A 25,631-nucleotide genomic window follows, 5' to 3' on the forward strand; every position below is an offset into this window, starting at 1 on the left:
TGGTATTGGGTGATATCATTTAACCTCCTAGGACCTGGCGTCCACATATGTGAACATCACATTTTGGGTTATTTAGACCAAAATACAAACTTTTGCTCTACAAGGGCCTGATATCCACTTACGAGGACATTGTACTGCCATTGTTCTGTCGAAATTCAAAATGAATGTCCTCATATGTGGATCTCATTTTTCTCAGAAACAAAAATCAGGTAAAAATAAAAAATCAGGTAATTCTTTGTTTTTACACTCATCTGGTCCCAATCAGCCCAAATAGCAAAGAGAAATTAAGAGGTTAATAATAAGGTGATGAACAGAACCTGGTTTCCTCCAGTAGCAACAATCGGCATTCAGGCCAAAAGGTTCAATCTTTGTTTCACTAGACCAGAGGATTTAGTTTCTCGTGGTCTGAGAATCCTTCAGGTGCCTTTTGCAAAACCCAGAGTAGGTTTTCCACCCTGTTGACCCAGGATAATATTGAAAACCTGCAGGACACTGGCCCTTGAGGCCTGTAGTTTCCCATCCCTGTTCCAGAAGGTTCCCCTCTCACCACAGAACAACACAGGAGCTCTGTAAGAAAATTTAATGGAACAACTGAAGTGTTGTGAATACACCAAACATTTTATTAGCCAAGAAAACTTACATTAATTAGGCTCAACCGAAAAACCATCCAAGAGTGGACGCACTTGAGTTGACCTCATAATTCACAGCAAGCTAATGGCTCTGTCACACAAGTTTACTAAGAACAGATTGTATGTAATTGCCAACTTGACCCCATTCAATTACAGACTGATATCAGATTGACGCTGTCTTATGGCAACATTTATGACAGGGTTAGGGTTAGGTTAACTTCGAAGACATCACTTTCAGTTTAAAATAAAAAAGTAATATCGCAATATTTAGCATAATATTGTACCTTAAGTAAGTTATTGTGATAATATCGTATCGTATAATATCTGGTGATTTCCACCTCTAGTTTGTATCCATGTGTATCCCACTAAATACACTTAACAGTGCTTAACCTATGTGAAATGTGCTTTTCGCATAACTAAGTTAATTAAGGGGACTATTTACTACACTGCCAGTAAGCCCCTGTGCTTTAAAGTCCTGGAGCTGACTCATTGTAACTGTAGTTTTTGTCTGAGCCCATGTTTGTAGAGGGGTCAACAAGACTGTGTGAGCCAGCGGGCCTCCTCATTACGAGCAGCGGTGGTCTCTAGTCACAGGTAACACCCACACGGGAAATATTTAACCCAAGCTGCCCTTTGTGTCTGTACTCTTATGCTAGTCTAGACGCGGCTCTCCCCCTGCTGACAGACTGAGGACTATCTGACAAAAAAAGGACAAAGCCAGGAGGCATGTCGAGTTATGTAATGTTCTTAAATGTCTGCTAAAGTGTAATGTGATAATGTGTTGGGCTGGTTTTCTTAATTGAAAGCTACAGCATCTTCCCACAAGACCTTTGTTCCTGATAAACCTCCCGACATCACAGGTTTGGTTGTTGTCCTTTTTTTTTTTTTTCTTTTCCTGGTCATTGTCTGCCAGCGACAAAGCCGATTAAACCACTCACTCTCGTCGCTCTGTGCTTGGGTTTTTCATGCAGCGTTGCCTGGGCACAGTGATGCAAAATTTGCAGGGTTCATTAAAGGCCGGGGTTTGGTCTAGAAAGGGACATGTGCAATCAGTGCTGCAAGACTGCAACTCCATGAGCCTTAAATGCCTTTTCTTAAAAAAAAAAATGTATGCACACACACAGAGTCTGGAATGTGACACTGTTATGTCAGGGCGAGCCCAAATGTGTCGTTCCAGTGACAGCTAATAAAGATGAGCCTGGACTTTCCGGTCCTGTGAAAAATGATGGTCCAGTGATTTAAGAGTTTTTTATTTTTTTCCCCTGTTTGGCAGATTTTACGTAATGAAAAAAATTACTGGCAACGAGAGTAACCTACCATTACACGGCATGTCAAAAATAATCAGAGAGAGAGGCCCCACCAGTGTTGGCTGTGTGTGCTTGCGAGCGTCACTCCTGACCGCTGTGTTGTTAGGGCCTGTCCCCATCTGTTCCGCAGGGCTCAGAGTGAAGCTTCCCAGAGAAAACCCAGGGCTCGCTTCACTGCTCCCGGCTTAGATGAAGCCAAAGTCCTGTCTGGCTTAGAGCGACTGTTCCCACACTGCCTAAAGAGCCAGTGGAGGTGTCACTTCCTCATCCCCCCTCGTTTCTGTCATTCTATCATCACACATTCCACACGGCTAGATCAAAGTTAATCAGAAGGCGGATTATATATAGAGACAACTGTAAAGATTGTCAGGAAGATCAGCAGCCTCCTCAATAATACTTTTTCTTTGTTGAATATACAGCTCCACACAGAAACTATTTCAGTTTTTTAATTGCTTTTTGATGCTTTTTCCCCCCTTTTTTCTCCACCCTTGAAACAAAACTTTATGGCATGCTGAGAGGGAGAGTGGGACAAGTTTAATTGTCTTTGCAGCAGGGAATGTGGTTTAAAATGCTGCATATAGGGCCATTAATTTGTTTTCAATTTTCCCGGAGCTAAGTGACGTGCTGATCCTCCCGCGGGCTCACGCTTGCAAAAAGAGATTGCACTCACGCTAACCTGGACAAATTAATGCTTAAGAAATTATTAAATTCTCCTGCAAATTGAATGGCCAATTCCCCTTGCCTCCAGCTCTTGCTAACACAGCGCTCGTGTGCATTGCTAAATTAAAAATGAGGGGTGGGGTATATAAAAAAAAAAAAAGACTTTGGTGCATTTTAGCATTAACTGATATAGTTGGAAAAATTGAATCGGCTGGAAAATATGAGGTAGAAATAAGCGCCGAGTCAGGCCAGAGGGCAAAATAAACAAATAACATTACTGAATTAAATGGAAAAAAAATGGCTTTATGATGATTAAAAATTCACTTTTTAAAATACCGTGCTCTGCTATTGGTGCATCTTCCACCCACTGATTTTTATTTTATAAACATATATCTAACCTGAGGTCTCTTACTGGGCTGGAACCAGCCAAAGCTGTGATTGGCCCCATAAAACCCCAACGTGCAAGCATTTGGTGACAGTGGCAAGGGAAAAAACCTCTGGAGGGGCAGCCATCTGCCGCAATCGGTTGACACGCATTCTCTCACATTCACACCTACAACCAGTTTAAAACTAAAGTTAGTCTAACATCCATCTCTTTGGACAGCGTGGAGGAAATGCAAACTCCACACTGACGATGAGGAGGTTCAAACCAGGGACTTTCTTGCTGTGAGGCGACAGTGTTTTTGTTCTTAGCGTCTACGCTTTTCCTCTGCAGCCCGACTCTGACGATGACCCACAGGAACCTGACGGGCAGCTGCAACGTGAACTGCGGCTGCAGGATCCACGAGTACGCTCCAGTCTGCGGCTCTGACGGCATAACCTACTTCAACCCCTGTCTGGCTGGATGCAGCACCGTCGGCAACGACAGCACTGGGGTGAGTGCACAATAGAGGGGGCGATTGCGTACTTGCTGCACTCATAGTTGCTTTTGATTTTGTGTCACATAATTGCACAAGCGTCAAATAAATCGGAGAATTATGAGTGGAAAAAGAAATCCGAGGAGTTTGCCAGAGGATACACAAATCATAATGGATACACAAAGACCTGTTTTCTGTGCATTCTCTTCTTGTAGCCCTGCAAATAGAGGAAATTAGCGAACAACAATGTCCCAGAGGAAGTTATAACAACACAAGGAAAGAAAATGTTTGGATTCTTTGCCTAGATCACTGATTGCACCGTGCTGGTGGTGCCATCCAGTCTGTATGTGAATCTAAACGTCTGTTTTAAGGAGCTTTGTTCTGATTTAACTCAGTTTAATTGCAATTTCTCATTGTTGTTTTCTCCCACAGATCAGGAACTACACCGACTGTGGCTGCGTGCAGAGCAGGCAGGTCATCACCCCGTCCTCCGGCAGCCAGGTCAACCAGCTCCAGCTCGTCATTGTTAAAACGTACTTGAACGAGAACGGCTACGCAATGTCAGGGAAGTGTGATCGCACCTGCAACACACTCATCCCTTTCCTGATCTTCCTCTTCATTGTCACCCTCATCACTGCCTGTGCCCAGCCCTCCGCTATCATCGTCACACTCAGGTAAGGGAGGCTGTCCTGCCAGGTTTTGCCAGAGAACATCTAACAACCTTTGTTGAAGGGTTCTCAGTTTTTCATTCTAATGTGGTTTCCCTTTACCCAGGTCCGTCGATGAACAAGAGAGGCCTTTTGCTCTTGGGATGCAGTTTGTCTTACTCCGAACTCTTGGTATGTTTCTCATTATTTACACCACATAGAAAAACTGTCCTCGGTATGCTTTACCAACTTGTTAGTTTGGATGAATCTCTTATCATTGCTGCCCATTGAATCTACTTTGCCCATACAGGAAGTGCAAACGCTTTAATTTAGTGAAAAGTGAGTATTTGTTATTATTTTGTTCACTAAGACAGCAAACAGCTTTCTGAGCAGCTGAAGATGTGTCGTCAAGCATGTAGCCAAGCAAATCTGTCATCTGATGTTTTCACAGCTTCTCCATAGTCCACTTTTCTCCAGCTTTTATTGTCTTGTTCGTCCTCACTAACGCCACAGAGAGCAGGGATATGCCAACTTGTAACACACCTCTGTGAACTTTTGAGCAGACAGGTGTAGAAAAGTGCTCGGGCTGAGTAAACACTACCCTTGCGTGGAATCCAATCAGCCTGGCCTTGCTGTGTGAACATAAAGTTGTCACAAAGTTGCAAAATGTGTGCAAGGATGCACAGCGGAGCCCTGTGTGTGTATAATTATAGAGTTAACACAATCTAATAATGAGTTTCATTATATACACCTATACAATGTTACTGAAGTTAGCGGCGCTTCTGATCGGCATAAAGACAAACATTGCCACCAAGTGGTAGAGAAATGGTACTGCAGTGCAGTTACTGTTACTACTGTGCTGTATGTATTAGGATGTATTTGAATTCTGTGAAATTAAGTTTATTAGCAAGAAAGTTTAATTTGAGTTAAATTAATTCAGTTCAATTAAATATTGTTATGTCAGCCTCAACCCACTGTATAGTTTATATTCAGTTGGCTGAAATTAAAGTAATTAACTACAGCTTCTCTCTCCCTCCAGCCTACATACCGACGCCCATTTACTTCGGTGCTGTGATCGACACCACCTGCATGCTATGGCAGCAGGACTGCGGCGTGCACGGCTCCTGCTGGGAGTACGATGTGACCTCGTTCCGCTTTGTCTACTTTGGCCTGGCTGCCAGCCTGAAATTCGTCGGCTTCGTCTTCATCTTCCTCACCTGGTACTCAATCAAGCACAAGGAGGCGCGAGCTGAGCGCTGGCGTCAGCACCTGCTTCCACTGGGTACTGTCAGCGAGCTCGTATGCCACGCCGGAGGCCAGAAGAGCCACGCGCGCACCCGTTCCTGCCCCGTGTTCATCCCGCCTCGACCCGAGCCGCCAGCCGCCCTCCTGCTTAACCGCGGCCACAGCAGCCTCAGCTGCCCAGGCAACGCCCTCAAAGCAATAACTCCCCCCATCTTGCTGCCACATCACCACCGAGGCTCTGCCCATGTCTGAGAGTGCGCCGGTTTCATAGTGACACGTGCCTTCCTGTCTGTGCATTTGCACGACACGGCGTCTGCTCACCACACCAGTCAGACGCCAAGCGGGGGGTCCGCCGCTGCTGTAGGACAGACAGGCAGAGACACAAGTGCGCCCACCACACCTAAAGGGCTGCTCGTCCTTTACGATGACAGGAGAGCGAAAGATGTTCTTTCACTCAAGAGCATATCATCAGCTGCAGCCACACGGCATCCACACAGAAGGTCAGACCTCCAGGTTTGGACGCTATAAAGACATCTCATGGTGCTACTGTTAAAGGGCAGGGCATTATCATTATGTACAGTCAGATGAATCATCATCAACACAGCGTCTAAAGCACAACCTGTACTATGCAAGCTCCTGTGTACAGCTCCTCCCTTCTCAGTACTGTACAGCTCCCTCTGTATTCCACATCTGTACCTCCTCTGCTCCACCCATACCACCACACTGTTGTCCATTCTTTGATAATCCCATTTTCACTTGCAGGTTAAGCATACTCTTGTGCATTTGAACCTTTTGCACCTGTTCTCTCGTCTGGTGTTGTCCACATCTTCAGTGGGACTGCTTTCTAATCCTTTCACCTCCTTCATTTTTTTTTCTTAACAGTGCCTCTCAGGCTGCCTCGGCCAGTCCAGTATAAAAGGCTAGCTACCAGGGTAAACGCTAGCTACTAAAAAGCCAGTCATTTCTTCTTCAGCTGGGCGACAGCACTTATTGGTCGTCACAGATGATCGTCTGCAAGTTAACCATGTAGCTCAAAGCAGGCAAAGACCAGTTGGTACAGTGTAGAATGACTATAGGCAAGAAAACGATATTTCATAGCAAGTGGTGTTATTAAAATGTTATTTGTCAGGCGGCAAAAAGAAGAAAGGAAATAAGAACGGTACATTATCTCTTACCATGTGCTGAAGTTACTGAATGTCCCAAAGATGTGACAGTAGGATTTATTTTTAAAGTGGCAAAACCCCCGTTTACTTTAACCCCTTTTTAAAAGCGTCGTCTTCAGAGTAAAATGATTTGTATGGAATGAACCTGCAGATGAACACGTGTAATTTTGGCTTTGTATTGTAAAGGCGTCTCCATACTACTGATCATCAGATGTACATAGTAGTATTTTAGAATATAAAAGTAGCAGTGCAGCAAGCTTGACCCCTTATGTCACTTATTGGGCGTTTGGGGCCATCTAGTGGACACAGAATGATGGCGCGTGAAGGCCAGTGAATGTTGCTGTTTGTCAGACCTACTGTACTATGAAATTATGGGTTTCTAAGTTAATCACTGCTCTGGATTAATTGCTTCAGACCCCCAAAGGTTATAATCGAGAGAACAGATGACCTGCTGTCTTGGATATTTATTTATTTAAGTCAGATGTTTAAATTTTTTCTGGCAAAGTCTGCTGAGTTTCCCGTAACACTGGGCTTGTGTTGTTTAAGTAAATTATAACTTAACTTCCTCTAATCAGGAGCATTGAAGCCTTGTTGTGTTCTGATGTTAGAAATATATAAAAGTGCATTGAAAAACTCAAATGTGAGACTTTTTTTTTTTTTTTTAAACCACATTTTTAGAAGTATTTTTTTCTCCACGTGCAAGGGGATACATAAGTCTAATAAAAGTAACAGTATTTTATATTCTGATTGGTATGAGTTAACAGCCCTGCCACTTAAAGATTATCATAGGTAGATCAAAGATTAATTTTTAGTGTTACCGTGACTTCAAATGAAATATTCATAAGTCATCATTGTGTAAATATTAAAGCAAATGAATCATATTATAGAGCTCACGTGTAGTTAGAAGCATATTTATAAACTAATCCATGATGTTGTAGTTAAAAAGGTAAAAAAAAAAAAAATTCTTAAAGCTAGAAAAATGAAAAAAAAAGTGGTAGAACAGTATTATTCACACGGGAAGGTTCATTTTACATCACAAAGGGGAAAGGTTGGGATTATTGAACTGTTATCCATCAACTGAACATAATAAATTAAAATGTTGAAACTATGCTTCCCAGAATGTCCTCCTATATTATGATTCTCTGCTCTTCCTCCCCTGGGTCGTATTCATCACGCACTCTAAAGAGGACTAGCAACGTAGGATTACGAATCATCTGCTCACTTACTGTGATTGCTGCTCATGAAACTCTGTTCTGATCCTTAAAACCTGTGCAAAAATACCTTAGGAATATGTTCACTGCAAGGCAGAACAGTAACATTTCCAAAATATTACTTAGCCCAAGGCCTTCTGTGTTCTTAAAATTCGATTTTTATTTTTATTAAAGCATGAAAACATCTCTTTGAGGTGAAGCAAACTGCTCTCCTTGCAGGGAAGGCTAGAGAATCATCCGGCAATGCCGCACCAAGGCGGCGATTTCTGACTTTGCTGTACTGTACACACACTTGGATTTCAGTGTCCTGCTGTTCAAATGTCTGGATTGCTACTGGCACAGATGACTTTGTGTTGACTGCAAGATTTGCTTTCTTTCTTTTTTCTTTTCTTCAGTATTTACACTGAAAGTGAGTTTCCTGTACTCTCCAAGTTGAGCTTTTATTGCTTTGTGTTCCTCAGGAGCAAAAGTCTAATTACTGTTTGTGAACACTTGATTTACAAATGCCTTGAATACTTGATATTTGTCATTCAAATAAAATAAAAAAAATCAATAAATAAAGAAAATGAACTTGCTTGAATCATTACACACGGAGACTTGAGGGTGAAAGGTTTTATTTCTTAACAGCGTCGTGGCTTTCCCGAAACCAGAGTTGTTCCATAATTTCTACACACACAGCTAATGCTGCAAAGAAAAAGGAGCTTCGTGAAACCAGTTTCCAAGATAGATGTGAAACGTTGCCCTTGGAGAACCTTTTAGGCTTTTACTGACATGGACAAACCTGTAACAGTGTGTCATAATGTAACCACCTTGAAATGAACTGGCCATGTGCAGCACCATTCTCTGTCGTACGGTGACGTTTCTTTACAAAGTTACAGAACCACACGAGGAAGACGTTCTACCACGCGAGCGCTTTTCTTGTGATCAGTGAAGAAAATCTTTATTTAAAAAACAAACAAACCCCAAAACAAACGTGAGCAGGTGTCGTGTTTCACGCGCCTCGTAGCTGACTGTTAAACTGTGCCGTGATTGTCTGAAAGCAAAACAAAGTTATGTTGATTCTGTAACCTTTTTTAAATTATTTCATAAAATCTGAGTTCACAGCAGACAGGCAGTGGAGGACCAGGGTCGTTATTTTTTTGGGTGGGGAGGGCTGTTTAAAAGTGCTTGTGGATTGTGATGAGAGTTTGTTGCGACTGGGCAGGACTAGGATAAACTGATGAATGGAGCGTAACTAACTCGATGCTAATCACCCATTTAGAGATGGTTTAACCACTCACACCGTTTTTCATAAAAACATATTAAAAACATCAATGGTGTTGTTATCCATGTGGAATTCAGCATTTTTAATTCCAACACTTAAGTTTAGCTGCATTAAGGCTTTTTTTTCTAAAAAAAAAAAAAATATATATATATATATATATATTTTTTTTTTTTTTTTTTTTTTTTTTGAGGAAAAAGAAACATAACACTGTTTACTAATAATTGTAGGCAACAGTAAAAAAATAAACAATAACTTTAATACTCATTATACAACTCTGACTGACTGAGGTGGCATTATTCTTTTTGCTTCGCTCTTGGCTAGCACTCCTTAGTCACCGTGTCTTTATGGTGACCGGAAGTTTATTGGCTGGCTGGCCAGAGCGTGAGTCTGCCTCAGAGGGTCTGACTGGAGGGTTGAGGCAGAGAGCCGCTGGCCTCGTAGTCCAAGGTGATGGGCAGAGCTGACTGAGGCAGCACCACCCTGACACTCTGTGTGCTAGTCTGTGTGGTGGGGATGGTGGTGGTGGGAGGGCTCCCTGTGGTGCCAGCTTGGACCTTAGGCCTCAGAGTCTGCGAGACAAAAGGGAGAAAGCCTTGGGCATGGAAAATATCATCCTCCTCTTCAGGGTCCAGGTTATGACTAAGACCCTGCGGGCTGATGGTCTTTCGGTGACCGGGGCCGAGTTCTAGCTGGGCTCGCAGGCTGTTGTGAGTACGCAAGAGATCATCGTGTCGCGTTTCGAGTTCTGTCAGCCCATTCCCGCTAAACGTTTCGCCTTCAATCTCCTCAAGCAGCTGCGCCCACGTATCGCTGTGGAGGACATCCCTGCCTCTACTCAGACCTGGTGATGATATCACTGCTGATTTTGACATAACGGACGTCTCAGGTCCGCTTACAAGCCTCTCGGGAAGGTCGTTGACAGCAGGCTCCAGTTTCTGTTCCAATGTGGGCCTGGGTGTGGGTCGTGCCGATGGTATTTTGCTGGGGATGGGGGTGGTGAGGCGAGTCTCTGTGACTAAGCCCGGCCAGACGTCACTGGCAGAAGCCAGCTCTTCTCCACTGCCCACTTCAAGCCCTCCACCCCCGGCCCCGGAGCCCAGCTCTGGCAGGGTGGAGTCGTCAAGCTTATGGGTTTGGTTGTTAAAAACGTGTCGCAGTGCAAACATTTTATCTACATCCTTCTGGAAGTTGTCCCAATTCTCTGGGCTGGGGCTGTAGTCAGGCCTACATTCATACAGGCTTTCGTTTATGCTATACAAATCCTCCAGTCCCTGCCAGTTCACCTCCTCATCTGTCAAGTTGGGTAGCTTAACCTTGTTGTCCTTCCCATATTGGCTGTGTGCTGTCAAAGAAAGAGAGAGACTGTGAGGAGCAGAAAAATACGGGGAGCTCTTTTCAGGTTCACTCAGTCAGCATGCAGTCACGCTCAGCTCCCAACTCTCACCAAAGCAGCCAACGTATAGGAGTCTGAGGCCTCAAGCAACACACACACGCTTCAGAAGTAGCATTAGAAAAACACAGTATTCACCCTGAGCTCAAGCCATGAGTAGTGCAAACACATGCTGGCTTTTTGCTAATTCAGAATAAATAAAAAAAAGTCTGAGGAAAAACAAAAATATTCAATGATCCATTATAATATACTAACAAGTAATATGTAATGATATAGTTAATGAAGGGCCTGGGCTCAACTGAAATGCAAAGTCAGGCAACCTGGAATAAAAGAATGTAATGGCAGAGGAAACAAAAAGATGGTCAACAAACAAAAGATGAAACTCATGAAGCAAAGTAAGAGAAAGTGCTCGGTAATTCCCAGGAAAAATGAGAAAGGAATTCAAAATGCTACGAAGAAACAAAAGTAGCAGCAAAAGCCAAAATCAAGAGTTTGTCTCAGTTTGATAAGTGCAAGAAAAGAAGCGTCAGAGCCGCTTTTGGTTGACCGTCCTCGTGGAATCGGCTCTCTTCAGGACTATTTGCAGCTAGGAAAATGGAGATTGTCTGACATCGGGTTTTTAGGGACTCACAGGAAGGAGAGGCTTGTTCTCCTCTTTGACCATTTTCGATGCTGCTGCCGCCTGGTAAGCAGGTGCCAGAAACAGAGGTCAAAAGTGCAGAGGTCAGTGCCTGGACAGAGAGGTCACGGCAACTCAAGTGTCCATTCTACTGCTAGCTAATGGCCATGAGTAGATATGAAGAGCTATCCTGAATGTCGCGTTACACCGGGACAAAATGGAATGACTGTGGCTGGCATGGCATGAAATGTCGAGTGTTAAAGGAATAGTTTCAAGTTTTGGGCAACTTTATTTTTTGCCTAAGTAAGATGAGGAGATGGATACTCCTCTGTCTGTTTTTACCCTTTGCTTTTGTGAGGATCAAACAAACGAGACATATATTGAGTTGATGAGAGGAGATTCCTGGAAGTCTCTTTCTATTCTTCATGCCTGGCAGGTACACACCATTCAGGGCTGTATATAAGCTTATCTCCCAAAAATGTCAAACTATTCCTTTAATGTCAGGTAGTGATGCATTATGGGGATGATGCGGTATCATGCATTGTCATTTACATGCACTTGATGCTTGGCCTCAAGTAAAGAAATATCCATTATTAAGACTTGGGATTATTCTATTTAAACAGCCATGCTATCCTATAAAAAGATACTAAAATGATCAATATTTTAACATAAGAAACTGATAGAAATGTTTCATCTTGAGCATTGCTGTGAAAACATGTGGCAGAGAGCATCTTAGCTGCTGCAAATCGACAATCCACAGCGAGCAAATATAAAGACAGACTGTGTGCGCAGGATGAAACAAACAAACAAAATATCTGTTATGCTTTGTTAGCGCATTCCCAGCATGCAGCCACAGATGAAGCGTCAGCACTCCGTGTATGACGGATTAATGGGAATGAGGCAGTTGGGCCCATGCAGGTGTTAAAGGGAGGAGAAAAAAAAAAAAGCCACTGAAGAGAAACAAAAACTTGGAGAATACCTGTGTGGCTCAAAGCTTCCTCCATCTTTACCTCCTGATAAAAATAAAAGCAGTCGATTGTTAATGTTTTGATTCAAGGAGGTGTGGGAGGGAAACAAACAGATCATTCACACTGAAGACGTCTTCATGCACCGCTCCTATATGCTATGGAGAAACGCAATCATTGGATGATTAGGAGGAGGAGGAGGAATGAGGAGACAATGGAGGAAAAAGTCTGAAAGGTCTTATGACTGGGCTGGGTTTAGAGATGAGGAGATTCAGAGTTAAGTGGTCTGATCAGGCGCTCACTTTACAGGTTATCCCCTTCAAAAGCAAAAAGGATACGAGGTTATCCAGTCAGGTGATTGCTGAGGGTTAAGTCACACATCACAAATAGATTCTGCTGGACCCATTTCACCCCACAGTTAAAATTTTAATAATCTAATTTTCCAACTAAAACATCACTTGATTGAACCACAACAGTAATTTCATTGGTTCACAGAGCTGGCACCATAACTGAGAAAGGGCAGCCAGTGCAAGTAAGAGATTTTCGGTTGTTTTGTGACATGTGCTGGCACGGATTTGACAAGACCAGCATGCCAGCGCTGAAACACAATCAGGTTTCTCAGAGCAGCTTTGGCCGCTCCAGTGCTCCACTCTCCAGCTGGTAATTACAGACATGAAAGTTTTATCCTCGGGACATAAAAAACGCAGCCAGTTCATGCCACACACAAACGCTGTATAGCTCAGACTTTACAGGCTTAGGTCATACTGACATTACTTATTAACCGCCTCCATCACTGGGATGTCTTCTTTTAATGATCCTTGGACCAATTGGCGGTGATAAAAATAAATAAATAAATATACTGTGGCTGCCTATAGCACCGATGCGTGACAGGCTCGAATAAAACGACAGCCTCAATTGCTGTGATGACAGAGTCCTCCAAATAATATCCCTAACACTCGGTGACTCACAAAGGGGAAGATTGGCCACGATGCACAACTGTAACCTGGCCCTGTATTTTTCTTTTTTTTTTTGATAAATTCAGAATATATTCCAGTAGAGTGGGAGATCCTGAGCTGAAAGACAAGTCACAGTGCACGTGTAGGTGTGTGGGTATGTGAGAAGAAAACACAGGAAACAAAGGGAATGCATATCTCAGTGATGATTACTTGACCTCCACCTGAAATTTGAGCAAACTGAGTGGATCGTCCCCAAACACATGCACCATGCAGATATGTACAAACACACACAAGACCGAGACTGAGACAGATTCAAACCACAGAAGACTGGAACACAAATATTATCACATCATCCCTCGGATTGTGAGTTATATTAACGATACCACTTGTTACACGCTTCAGTCAGTCTGTTTCTTCTGTGTGTAGAATCTGTTTCTGTCTTTATTGGCATCACAACCACCACTAAACCCAGTTCTTCACTCAAACGGGGAACAAACAGACTGAAAGGAGATTCTTTTATTTTAATTACTCTTTTTTTCTTTTTTTTTACCTGTATCCAAGCCTTTAGGGCGAGGGTTACACTGCTTGTATCCTTGACAACTCCTCATCTCCATGAGCTGGGCATGGAGTGTGTTCAGCACCTCTCGATCCACTGCATATACTGCGTTGGTAAGCTGCCAACACAACACACACACAGACACTTGTTTTATTGTCATGATGTTATATCTTCTTGTTATATTCCCATGTAAATACCTGCAAAATTACTAACAGCACCTGTTCTTTAACAGATGAGTTTTATAACGCAGGAGCCAATGAAAATTGTTTAAGAGTGACAAAGCAGACAAACGCAGTGAGAGAGAGCACAGCTGACTGATTGTAGACAGATGTTCACCCACCTGGTAGGGGTCACTGTTGAGGTCAAAGTACTCCAGGAAGCCGGTGGAGAATTCGCAGAAGAGCGTGTTGTGGGTCTCGTTGATTGTTCGCAGGCACCAGTACGTGTTGTTGTTGGAGCTGGTGCACGCACAGAATGCCCCCACTACGAAATAAATGACACAGCTGCTGCCGTCAGTCCTAATCCCGACCATTATTTCAGGCGAAAACGTGAAACTCATTAAATGAATGGAAATTTTACGAATGTTTGACAACCAGATCTACATCATGTTAAACGCTGATCAAACAATCATTATCTCGCTGATGTTTGGAGACTGAAGCTAATAAACGCACGTGTCCAGAAGGGAGCCGTCTGCCAGTGGTCATTGTTATGCGTGAAGCAAGTGAGGCCTGGAAGGCTGCAGTCGTCGCCATTCCTCTGGCGCTTCTTCTCCTTCCTTTCCTTCTTTCTCCTGCGGATCTCGTTGTACAACTGGGCCTTCCCGTCTATGTCCCGCGCAGCCTCTCTGTCAGACAGAAACGTGAGAGAGGATTACAAAGGCGTGACGCAAACATGACATCAGCCCCTACCCTCCCTGGTGCAAGTAACCGCAGTAATTGGGGGGATACAAAGGGGACTTCCAGAAGGCCTCACTGATGCCAGGCTATGACAGCCTGTTTACTTTCATGTTTGAGGCCTTACTACAGTATTTCCAATTTTCTCTGGAATGACATTCTAGCCACTGTCCCCTCTTCCTCCAGCCCGAACACACGGCAGGCACTGCGAGAAACAGCTGCTTTACATAAGCATAATCGGTTCCCAGTGTTTCCTGGTGCAAGCCGATCACTGTGTTTGAGGGACTAACTGATTTCCCTCTCTGCTGGATCATTCTGTCTTTCCATGCAACTCAATCACTTCCAGACACACAATGACAACATCTGCTTTGTCATTTAAAGTCTATTGAGGGACCATTTATAGATGGCATGCCTTCTTTAGAAACCTGTGTGTATTTTAGGATCGCATACATCATTAACACACCAAAGTAAACGTACATGATGGAGTGTTTCAACTGTGATCTACAAAGCAACCGAAAATGAAGATGAGCTTTAGTGATGGATTCGTGCAGGGACCACCATGCAGATGTACGGTTAAAGAGCATTACAGCACACACCATTTGCACATTTTCAATCAGTTGCAGATTTCATGGTCAGTGTTAACTGAAAGATAAAATGCTGAAACTAAACAGGGCAAACTCAGAATTAAAAGGGGAAGAAAAACTCACTTAAACGGATGGAGTTGATCATTCCTGCTCTTCAATCTCTCTGCCTTGTTTCTGTGTCCTTTGCTATAATAGCTGTTTTTTATGAACAGAAAAGGGACCGTGGAAGAAAAGTTGTTTTTTTGTTTTGTTTTTTGTTGTTGTTTATTTTTTAATCCATGTAATCCAGCAGGGTTTGGAATAAGGCCTAAAACAAGCTTTAAAATCAACTTTTCCAACAATACTGGAGATATAAATGCATTTTTTAAAGTGAAATTATAAGTGACTGACCTCTTCTTTCCACAGTCACAATCATCTGGCCGTGTCCTCTTCAGATGACCTCTTACTTCTCGCAGTTTTTTCATTTTTTCTTGAAGTGCTTCAATCTAGAAATACATAAGCAATACAACCAATGACCTTTGATAAAAACAAATATCCAGAAAACTGTCCAAGAGCCTCATATTGAACCTCATACACTCACCTCCTGGTCCACATAGCTCTTATGATCCTTCCACGCTCTGGGGGACTGGTAGATTTCTCTCTCGCAGTGGACGCTGTCGTTCACGAGGATGTAACACCTAAAAAAGATGCAAAAACACCCCCTGCTGTATTCTACTTTATTGACGCAGAGAAATGTAAGTGAGAGGGGAAATTTGATTGCTTACTTGTGGGTAACTTTCACAGAGTTCAGGTATCCGACTGCATTTGTATCATCTGCCAGCATTTCCTCTGAACCGTCGTCAGACCCCAACTCATATTCTGGTTCCTCTGGGTTGTAGTGACGCTTGGAGATGACACGAGGACGGACAGCTGACTGATCATCTGCCTGAAGGTCAATATCATATATTTGACCTTCAAACTCCACAGACAGAGACCTGGCAGGTCGAGTGTGGACGAAGCGTGGGCGATAACCTATTATAAAGAAAAAAGGATGCTATGTATTTCTTTTTACTCTCATTTCCACCTCATTTCAACATCGCAATGAAGTAAAAGCCAGCATCCTAATACACCAACTGATTTTTGGTAGGATATCCTATCTGGATCTTTAAGGCTTATTACATGTTCATACCATTGTTGTACTATTTCCAAGACACATCAGAGGGCATCAGACCATTTGATAACAAAGCCCCAACAGCCCACGCATGCACAAAGGCACGTCCAGAGCATACATTCCAGGACCTGTTGAACAATGTTTGCTTTTTCCATGCATGGGTCTCACTAGAGCATAAAAAATCCATTGCCGGGAATAAAAACTTGAGGCTTTAAAGATTTCTCTTTCTAGTACTGAGAGACAGACATTAATGGGACTTTTTAAGAAAACAAAAGCTCTTGTTTTTGAAGTGAAATAATCTGACACACATGTATATGCATTTTGCCATGGTTTCAATTAAATCACTGTCCCTCTATATTACAAGAAGAAAGAGCAGGTTTGGGTATACTCACGGCGGCTTGTTGAGGAAGGAACCTGTCGGTGGGAGCGGCGTTCGGTCTTGGATCGTTTATACTGTGCGTCTCCACAGTCGCAGGCCCTCTCCCTTTTGTCGTAACTGTCACGGGGCTTTAGGCTGCGGGCTCTCTTCCTGGAGCCTTCTTTGGAACCACCTTTACACTTCTGTATCCTCCACTTCCCTGTGATCTCCTCAACGCAGTGCCATTTCTGCAGAAAGAATTACTTTTGGTAGCACAATAGGCTTGCAAAAAAAAATAAACCAAAGTTTCCTTGCAACAGCAATGAACACATCTTATTTTATTTCTTTTTGGGTATGGCTAATTAGTGCCTTAGATGTTAATGATATGACAGCACAATTTGAGATTTCACAACTAAACCTTTAAGAAAATGAGCACATGCTTCTAACAGACATATCAGAGCCTGTGGGAAAGAACGGCATCAAAAAGCAGCGAGAAAGATCAACCAAAACTAAAACATGAGGCGAATTGGGTCTGTCTGGTTTCTGGAAAACAAAGCGGAGAGCCATATCGTTTTCACATTGGGTATGTCCATACTATGTGCGTCACTGGGGTAATTGTGTAAATACATGTCCATACAATCGCAGACATCCCCCGCGCCATTTCCCAACATGAATTCACGCTGGGAAAAGAAAGTTTTGAAGCTAATTGCTGTGAGTAGTGCCGCTTGTTGGGTCTCGAGTAAACGAAAGAGACACATCAGTAAAGTTTGGTATAGATGATGAGGGCTGAGTGTGGGAACGAGGGTCCAAACAAAGGGCTATAAGTCAGATCGGGTTCCTTTTGGAAGAGCTTACAGACCAAACAGGGCTGTTATATCAGCATCAGACAAGACGTGAGAGCGAGAGAGAGAGATGTATTGTCACTGGAGGACGAGAACAATCTCCATATTTCTTTCTCCTTCTCCCTCGCCCTACTGCGAGTGCTTTAAAGGTATAAGAGTATCACTGCAGCAGCAGAAAAGCAGAATAATATAATATAGAATTTCAGGATTTCATCCTGAGACCGATCCATGTTGAGATTTTCCACTGTGCATATTAACAAAATAAGATAACTGTAATCAAATTTGTTAGCATGGATGAAAAGGAGAGAAAAAGCATTTGTTTGCTTTGAGCAAGAAACACTTTACTGGCCTCCAGGTTGCTTATATGAAGGTATAGTTAAACCATTAATAAGAAGCTACTTGCAATCAGTGTTGGTCAAGTTACTTGAAAAAAGTAATCAGTAACTAATTACTTCCCCCCAAAAGTAATCCTTTATTTTACTGATTACTTATTTTCAAAAGTAATTAATTACTTAGTTACTTAGTTACCTTTTAAAAACATGATTTACTACCTGAATAGGTGATAAAGCGATAGATCTTTCAGCCCAATTCTACTTTTTCTGCGTAATCCATCATAGAAAATGTAATCAAATGGAAAAGTCTCTTTTTAAAACTTGTTTTAATCTTTTAACTTTATGCATCAAGCAAACATTAAATTATATGCATCATTCTCTGACTGGAAGAAATTTGTTTAACATTTAAACCTATTTTCTGCACATTCCAGCACATAAAATAAAATATTTTTTTGTGTTTACACTCAGTCTTTCAAATAAGTGCAAGTGAAACACAGCAGAAAATAAATAAAATCAAAGACTCAGCGGTCCTGTTGCTCTATTTTCACCTGTATAGTAGGCGGATGTTTTCCCTGGTGCAGGTGTGCCGCAGCGGTCAGTGGAAGAATCCGCGAGTTTGTCTGTGAATTTCCCTGGTAGCGCACTGGGTGCTTGCACGGAAGTTTAGGGGTTTTTTCACTGTAAAAAAAGTTTTCTTCCCACGCAGTGAACAGCGGACGCTAATGTTTTTGTCACTTTTTACGGAATCAAACTTAAAGTAAGGTCAGTACTTCCACGCTTTAAACGCTGCACGCTCACACTCTCTCCTGCACTCGATATATTATCCGTTGTTGATCTGCACACAGCTGTTGCCACGAACGTCACGACACTCTCGCAAAAAAAAAAAAATCACGGTTTTAGTAACGCAGTAACGCAGCGTGCTTACGGGAAAGTAACAGTAATCTAATTACCTTTTTTGCAATAGTAATCCCTTACTTTACTCGTTAAAAGATAAAATACGTTACTTGTAACGTATTACTGCCCATCTCTGCTTGCAATCACTTCAACACACTAGATGTACTTATGAGCACATATGATGAGCTTTCACTTGCATTATATGATGCAGTATACACCTCTGATGCCTATTGCTCCTGTTAATAACTCATTGTTATACACACTGTGAGGTGTTCGTTATGATGGATCTGGACTGCATTAGCCAAACCCTCATAAATCTCTGTGATTGAATACTACAGGACATTTGTAATAATTTGTCTTATTCTGGCCTGTCTGTTCCGGGGCCACAACCTCTACTATTTGGCTGTTGCTCTGCCAGAAAATTCATGGGCATAGATCAAAGGGATGTACCAATTAGCGCACCACAAAACGGTGTAAAGCAGTCCAATTATAAACCAGTTGTGGCTTTGTAGAACAGTTCAAAAGGCAGCTAAGAGGTCACTTCAAAATAATTGCATCGGCTTTCTTTAGTGGATATATCAGGGCACTCATGTGGTCAAAAGGTTGCAGAAAAAAGAAATGTGCTTGTGTGCAAATGGGTGTTTCTCCTTTACCTGTCCGGGCTGTTCACACGGTGTCTGGAATTCAGCCTGCTGGCAAGTCTCTCTGACCTTCTTGTACTTGGGGAGACTGTTGCTGTGTTGAGTACTCGCTGAGTCGTCCTTTTTTCTCAGGATCTTCCTACACGACAAAACAAGGAAAGCAAAACCATATCAAATGGTGAGTGACGTCAAATGGCGTCAAATTCAACTGCCCTGTCCCCTTTTCCTTTACAACCACCACCACAAACACTGGCTAAGTCTCTGCTACGGCCATGCCAACACCACTGTCCTTCCTCTTCCATTATACCTCGACTAGCCACAGCAGTCACAGACAGAATGAAGATGCCAGTGAGGCACAGAACAGCCTGTCCCCTTACACAGGAGGGCCACTGCAGTGTTTAATTTTTTGTTGCCGTCTTCTTTGGCTGGAACCAGCCAATGTTCACACGCTAGCTTGGCTGACGTATCTTGCCTTCAGCCAAGAGTGATTAAAGAGCAAACAGTTGTTAAAGACCCTCCCTGATTGCTGCATTACGTAGATGGAGTTTTAAACAACACAGTCAGTCCCAGCTGTCATTCAGCATTTCACAGGCTCAGATGTAGTACTGTAAGGTTATGTGAGGTTATTAAATCAGACAACATATCACATGACTGGTGCAGGAACTGCAGATAAAACTTCGACTACTGTATTTGTGTCAATAGAGTCAAGTTAATGGAGGCTAATCTTATCACTTAAAGAAAAGTGGACCTGTGGATGTCATTTAAAAAAAGTTTAGAGTTTAACTGAGAAACAGATTTAAAAGTCAGCAGGCTGCTGGCCGACATGAGCAGCAGTAAAGCTAACAAAAGCTTCTTTTATTCTCTTGATAACGTGTGAGAAATGATAGCGGTGATGTAGCAGTAACAGCAGCTGTAAAGAAGAATGTGACAATGTAATATACAATATTTTTCATTTTAATTTTTCTCCTTTTACACAGTTAGACTGTGCTGCCAGCACAATCTGCCTTCAGCCAGTGATTGTTCTCTTGCCTGTCGTTTTCATACGAGTGCCTTCATGGCTTTCTTTTCTTGTTTCTTCAACCTATGTTTTTTTTTAACCCTCGGGCAACTGTATATCATAAAGTCGAGCTTGACGGGATTATTTCTCTCCTCGGTTGTCATGTTTCTGTCAGTGTACCTCTGGCGTTAGCACAGCGAAGCATGTTCATTGAACAAAAGTGGACTGACAGCTTGGAGGTATCATTTTCTGCGACATATATCTTGTGGCAGAGGAGGTTAAATAAAGAACTGACAGGGTTTGTGAAAGGACACACACTGGATGGAATCAGAAAACAGCCTTGGGGAAATAGTCAAGTGTTTTCTGCAGTGTGGCTCCTGCATTCCACACTGGGAAAGCTGGTGACATGTCCTGTGAGTGGATTGAGTGTGAGGCTTCCAGCTATTCCTCAGGTAACATCATCCGGAGCTTGGCTAGCCTTTGTTTATTTTGCGTATGTCTAGTCCTCCCATGTTACTGAAATGTATCTTCCTCCTGTCTCCATCGATGCAAGCTAAGTCAAGTTTAGGACTATGATCTAGGATTGTGTACTTAATATATGCAAGCCCCCCTCCCCTCCGAGGAGACAAAGACTCGATAGCTTTTCTTTTCTTTTTTTCCCCCCTAAATGACCTGGTTACATGTGTCAGCGCCCCTTGCGTGAACTGTCATAATTTTCCAGGAATTTTAGCTTCGCCAAACAACTTACAACACTTTCAATTGGTTACACACTGCCGTCCAAGCCGAATGTGGTCAGGAAATGTCTGTCAGATAACAAATAACCGGGAAAAGCAGATGCGTTGCTCGAAAAGGGAACACGCACCGAGCCCTGCACATTTCGGGTTCATTTAAATGTTTTCATCAGGTTTATGTGACACACAGTGACACGGATGTGTTTGTGGTGTGGAAAGGGAATAAAGAAAGCCGGTTTACCCTCGCTCCACAAGGAATGTGTCCCTCCAGACTTTGGGTTTCCGGTTTGGTTTGAATCTGGGAAAACAAAACATACAAAGTTTATAAGCTTCATATGGCCTATGCACTCACTATCAGCTACAGCACGGTGGGAACAAAGCTAGTCAGAATTATGGAAGTTGATCACAGCAAGAACAGGACCTTGCGGGCGTAATGCTCTTTTAGTATTAAAGGGATTGTGCTAAGTTTTTCTGTAAAAACATTTTCGTGCAGATTTATTATAAATAGTGCAAGGCACAATAATCTTGCATTCCTTTTATACACGGTTAGTACAGTGGGTTTGCTGGAGACAAAAAATGATTCAGTTTGCAAACAAATTCTACAGGAAACCTCATAAAGAAGAAACTCAGTGTTTCCCAGCCAAAGTCCCACAGCCAAGGAAAATCTGCCAAATTGCCCCAAACCCACTCTGCCCAGCTGGAGCAAAAGCCATCATTTTGGCTATGGAAATTTGCATTTGCTCAATAGAAGTCAATAGAAAGAGTTGTTGCACATACGCACGCTGTGGAATTACATGTACATAGTATCCATTACAGCATGGCATAATGGATCCACACAAACCTGTTGCCAGTCCGTTCCTGTTCCAGCAATTTAAGGATGGGCTTTCCATCCATGTCTGGAGGGATCTCCAGTCCAGCAATGTGGAGAAATGTGGGAGCCAGGTCAATGTTTAGCACCAGATGAGGGTTTCTGGAACATTACAAGCGATAAAACTGATGGATTGAAATATCAGAAGTTTACTCAAAGAAGACAACAAGAGTGCAGCAAAGACTTACTGAATGTTTTTATAGTAACAGAAAAAATGTGCGTAGTTACTTACACTGCCCCAGGCTCCACATTCGGTCCTCTCATGAAAAACGGTACACGGATATCAAAATCATAAGGCATTGACTTGCCCTTGACCAACCCGAACTGACCAATGTGGTATCCATGGTCTGCTGTATAAATGATGTAAGTGTTGTCCAGTTCGCCTGTTTCCTCCAACATGTCATAAATCTGTGTGAAAAAAAGCATCAGTAAAATGATCCATGGTAGATTACTCAATTATTTACAGTAACTACATATCCATTAATAATTACTCATACCTTCTGCACTGAATCATCCACAGACATAAGCGTCTGTAGCCTTTTCCGATGCAGGAAGTTTGTGAACTCCATGTGGATCGGTTTCATGGGGCCCGTGTACTGCATGATCCAATGTTTGTCCATATTGGGGGCATAGTTGTAGCTCGGGGTGCTGAAAGGGCAAAAGGAAAGGAGAAAGGAGACGGGTATGTTAAAAAAATGCATTATTTGGGTTTCATTGTGTTGCCGTTTAACTCGCGTAGAAGTCCGAAAAACATTTTGGACGTGTCCACATCAGAGCGCCTAACAGCCAAACATTTAAGATGCCAAAAACACCTATCTGCTACTTTTCACAAACCTCTGCTCAGCAGCAGGTGTCACAGTTGTCCACTGTGCTTGACAAGCATCAATAGCCGCTCAGTTTGCTGGGGGAAAATGTCTTAATACTTTGCACCCAGCACCTTGACTGTTTTTCCACACCTCTCTCAGACCAGATCTCTCCTCCTCACACAGACACAAGTCTCCTCGCTTCACTACACTCCTGGCAAAGACGAGTCATTTGAGGGTTGGCACATGCTTAAGAAAATAATAGGTCCAAAAGTCGGGTTTGCAACAACTTCTGGTCTAAAAAAGCAAAGAAGTCATGCTCATTTGAAATTGGGGAATTACAAGACTGGACAAAGGCAAGACAGAGAGAAAAGTGCTTGCGTTTGTCAAGTTTGTGTTCAGCTGAAGGAAAGTGTTCCCCTGCTTGCAGTAAAGGGAAGCGGAACATCTGATGTTGTGCAAATCTTCTGCAGTTGAAAGCAAAATAGCACACAAATTATATACACTAAGTATATATAATGTACGTAGAAACCCACAGAATCTCAGTAGCAGTGAAGTTGTGTCCCTTCAGCTTTAAGTAATCCACTTTATAAATGAGCAGCTTCTACCCCTGAATAAACAGCCCAAGCCTCAAAATCTGCGTACTTAATGAAGACTTGCTTTGGGAGCTACTTTGCCCTCAGTGACTGAGCTGCCTTCTGTCCTCGTCTCCTCAGGACTGCTTTGTGAGAAGGGTGAACTCTTCACCCACTTAGCAGGCGGTCTAATAAGACCCACAAAGGGACCCGTTTCTGGGCAATGGGCCACCAAGGTATGGGGGCGCTGAGCACCAGGGAACCAGGAATGTAGATGTCAGTGGAAAGACGCCAGTCCGTAGCAGAGGTCACACCTGCATACTGTTGCATATAGTGCAGGTCTACCTTATTGTCTACATTATCCTTGGCTTACAGGAGCACTCCATGCACCCTAAAATGCCTCCTAACCTTAAAACGTTAGGAGGCACGCTTGAAGATGAGAGAGTTTCCATAAAGCAAGTTTTTAATCTATGGCCAGAATAGCATCTATCACTCCCTGCAGGGAAAGACATGCCATTGACAAACCGCACCAAATCTACGGTGTTTAAAATAGGTCGGGAACATACTTCGCATCTGAGAGAGAGTAAAAGCACCTGAGGAATGTTAATGACATTAACATCAAACCATCCCCAGCTACTGGTGCTGTCAAAAGCACAGACGCTTGTTTTGATTTATGAAGCGGCTCCTCCTTAACTGCCACGCGGTCTCTTTCCATCTCTGTGCATAACACACTAGCTGTAGATGGCATCTACTACAAAGTCAAGAATATTCCCATCCATAAAAAGAAATTTTTGAACATCGGAAAAAAAGTGTTTCCATAGCTGTTATGAAAGTTTATAGTCAAACAAACACCCAACCATGCCAACCACCTGGGCTCTCCTTAGTACCACTTAATCTACACAAACACACACACAATAACTGGGGCAACCCCTTTAGTCACTCGTGGGCCCCAGCTCCACCCCCTTCACCCGGAGACTCAAGCTAAAAATAAATTAATAATGTCACAAAGGGTGTTCCAGAGCGCACAATGCATTCCTCTGGTCCTAGGAGCTCCAGGGCGAAACTGCTGATTGATATGGATGGGGTCAGGAAGTCCTTTGCGAATTGCACAGGCGGGGAGGAAGGGGTAAGCAGAGCGAGCTGGAAAGAGAGAAGGAGATGACACTGGGAAACAAGGAGGGAGAGGTAAACAGAGTGATAGAAACAGAGATATACAGATAGAGAGACAGAGGGGTAGTATAAATAGATGACAAAGTTAAGTGTGACAGAAAGTGAGAGGCAGGAACACTAAAACCTCTGGGAAACATAAAGAAAAGGGAGTATTGAGTCTTCAAGTCCAAATCTAGTTCTCTAAAACACCATGCCTCCACACATTGAGCCGTGCAGTGAGGCAGTAGGGCTTGGTGCCAGTGAAACAACCCAAAGTACTGCAGCGCTGCCTTAACTCAATGAGAGCTGCTGGAGGCTGGTGTGGGTTTGGCATAGAGCACAGTGCTACGTTAAAAAACCATTCCCGATCTTCCCTATGGTATGTGCCTCAGCTACTCTTGGATGATAAATCATTTTGATTTCACGCTTGCCAAGTCCTCGCCCCCAGCGGCTTCAGAGCAACCTGTCATCTCGTGGGGATTGGGGTGCATACTTACTGTAATAATGTTAGGCAAACCAAATCGCAAAAACTCAATTTAGCTGTTAATGAGACAAAGGCTGAAATCAAAATCTGGGCCCTAAACACTCATTTTTCATTCTTCTCTAAGGCTACAATTCCTGTGTCAAAACCCTGATTAGTGTATATGTTTGAGCATGTATGATAATGTGAGCCTCAGTATTGCTTACATGTGCTGCGAAGCATTCGGGAAGAATTCGGCATACTGTGGCGCCGAGTCTTCTGGGCCGTGAGGAGCAGCGTGACTGACGACCATCATCACGGGACGGTGCGGGTACATCTTCTTGGACATGCGGAAGAAGCTGATGCTGTCGTTGGTGATTAGGTCAGTGAAATAGTCCTTTGAAAGAAGAGCAAAAATAAGGCCCGTTAAAAGGGCGAAAAGTCTAAAAGAAAAAACCTAGAAATAAATATGGAACTGAGGGAAAATATACACCAAAAAAAAAAAAACATAAATTACACAACACATGCTTTCATAACTCATTTGCAGTCCAATCACCGTGACATGTTGCTTGCCTTCGTCTAGTCACTTTCAAATAAATTGAGAGGGGCCATTGGGGATATGAAGTGGGGCCATTGAGTACACTACGGTACCAATCTGTCGAGTCAACAGCTGGCAGCTTGCCTGTGTGTGTAAATGAGTGTGCGTATGTGTATACAGTATGTGGGCAGTTGCCTCATCAGTGAATCTCTGCACTATTGAATGTGACACCACTTGATGGCGAGGGGCCAGGCCCTTTTAAATAGCATGTTGTGATAAATTTGCTTTCTGCTAACTTCATTTTATTTCGCTCACTTTCTGCTACATCTCCCTGCTTCCTTTTGTCT

General features: G+C 43.0%; 2 protein-coding genes across 4 annotated transcripts in view; one reads left to right on the forward strand and one right to left on the reverse strand.

The window, feature by feature from the left end:
• Positions 1-6,268, forward strand: part of slco5a1 (solute carrier organic anion transporter family member 5A1) — a 34,473-nt gene extending 28,205 nt beyond the window's left edge. The window contains exons 7-10 of the mRNA XM_085418650.1: positions 3,312-3,471; positions 3,886-4,127; positions 4,228-4,292; positions 5,140-6,268. Coding sequence (XP_085274776.1) covers positions 3,312-3,471; positions 3,886-4,127; positions 4,228-4,292; positions 5,140-5,597 — 925 coding nt within the window. The 3' untranslated portion in view covers positions 5,598-6,268. The remainder of the gene's footprint in view (positions 1-3,311; positions 3,472-3,885; positions 4,128-4,227; positions 4,293-5,139) is intronic.
• Positions 6,269-8,301: 2,033 nt separating this feature from the next.
• sulf1 (sulfatase 1) overlaps positions 8,302-25,631 on the reverse strand; it is a 34,501-nt gene continuing 17,171 nt past the window's right edge. For 2 of the 3 annotated variants that reach the window (XM_085418646.1, XM_085418647.1), the window contains exons 5-19: positions 24,974-25,143; positions 22,257-22,407; positions 21,992-22,167; positions 21,733-21,861; positions 21,133-21,189; positions 19,176-19,302; positions 16,489-16,702; positions 15,711-15,957; positions 15,527-15,623; positions 15,337-15,431; positions 15,070-15,141; positions 14,141-14,313; positions 13,810-13,952; positions 13,464-13,587; positions 8,302-10,325 (exon numbers count right to left, since the gene is read on the reverse strand). In XM_085418646.1, coding sequence (XP_085274772.1) covers positions 9,376-10,325; positions 13,464-13,587; positions 13,810-13,952; positions 14,141-14,313; positions 15,070-15,141; positions 15,337-15,431; positions 15,527-15,623; positions 15,711-15,957; positions 16,489-16,702; positions 19,176-19,302; positions 21,133-21,189; positions 21,733-21,861; positions 21,992-22,167; positions 22,257-22,407; positions 24,974-25,143 — 2,925 coding nt within the window. In that variant the 3' untranslated portion in view covers positions 8,302-9,375. The remainder of the gene's footprint in view (positions 10,326-13,463; positions 13,588-13,809; positions 13,953-14,140; positions 14,314-15,069; positions 15,142-15,336; positions 15,432-15,526; positions 15,624-15,710; positions 15,958-16,488; positions 16,703-19,175; positions 19,303-21,132; positions 21,190-21,732; positions 21,862-21,991; positions 22,168-22,256; positions 22,408-24,973; positions 25,144-25,631) is intronic. The other variant, XM_085418648.1, reaches the window with a different exon arrangement.

The sequence above is a fragment of the Rhamphochromis longiceps genome, linkage group LG9, assembly GCF_057381845.1.
Source record: "Rhamphochromis longiceps isolate RC_006_pf linkage group LG9, R_longiceps_female_GT1.1, whole genome shotgun sequence".
NCBI lineage: Eukaryota > Metazoa > Chordata > Actinopteri > Cichliformes > Cichlidae > Rhamphochromis > Rhamphochromis longiceps.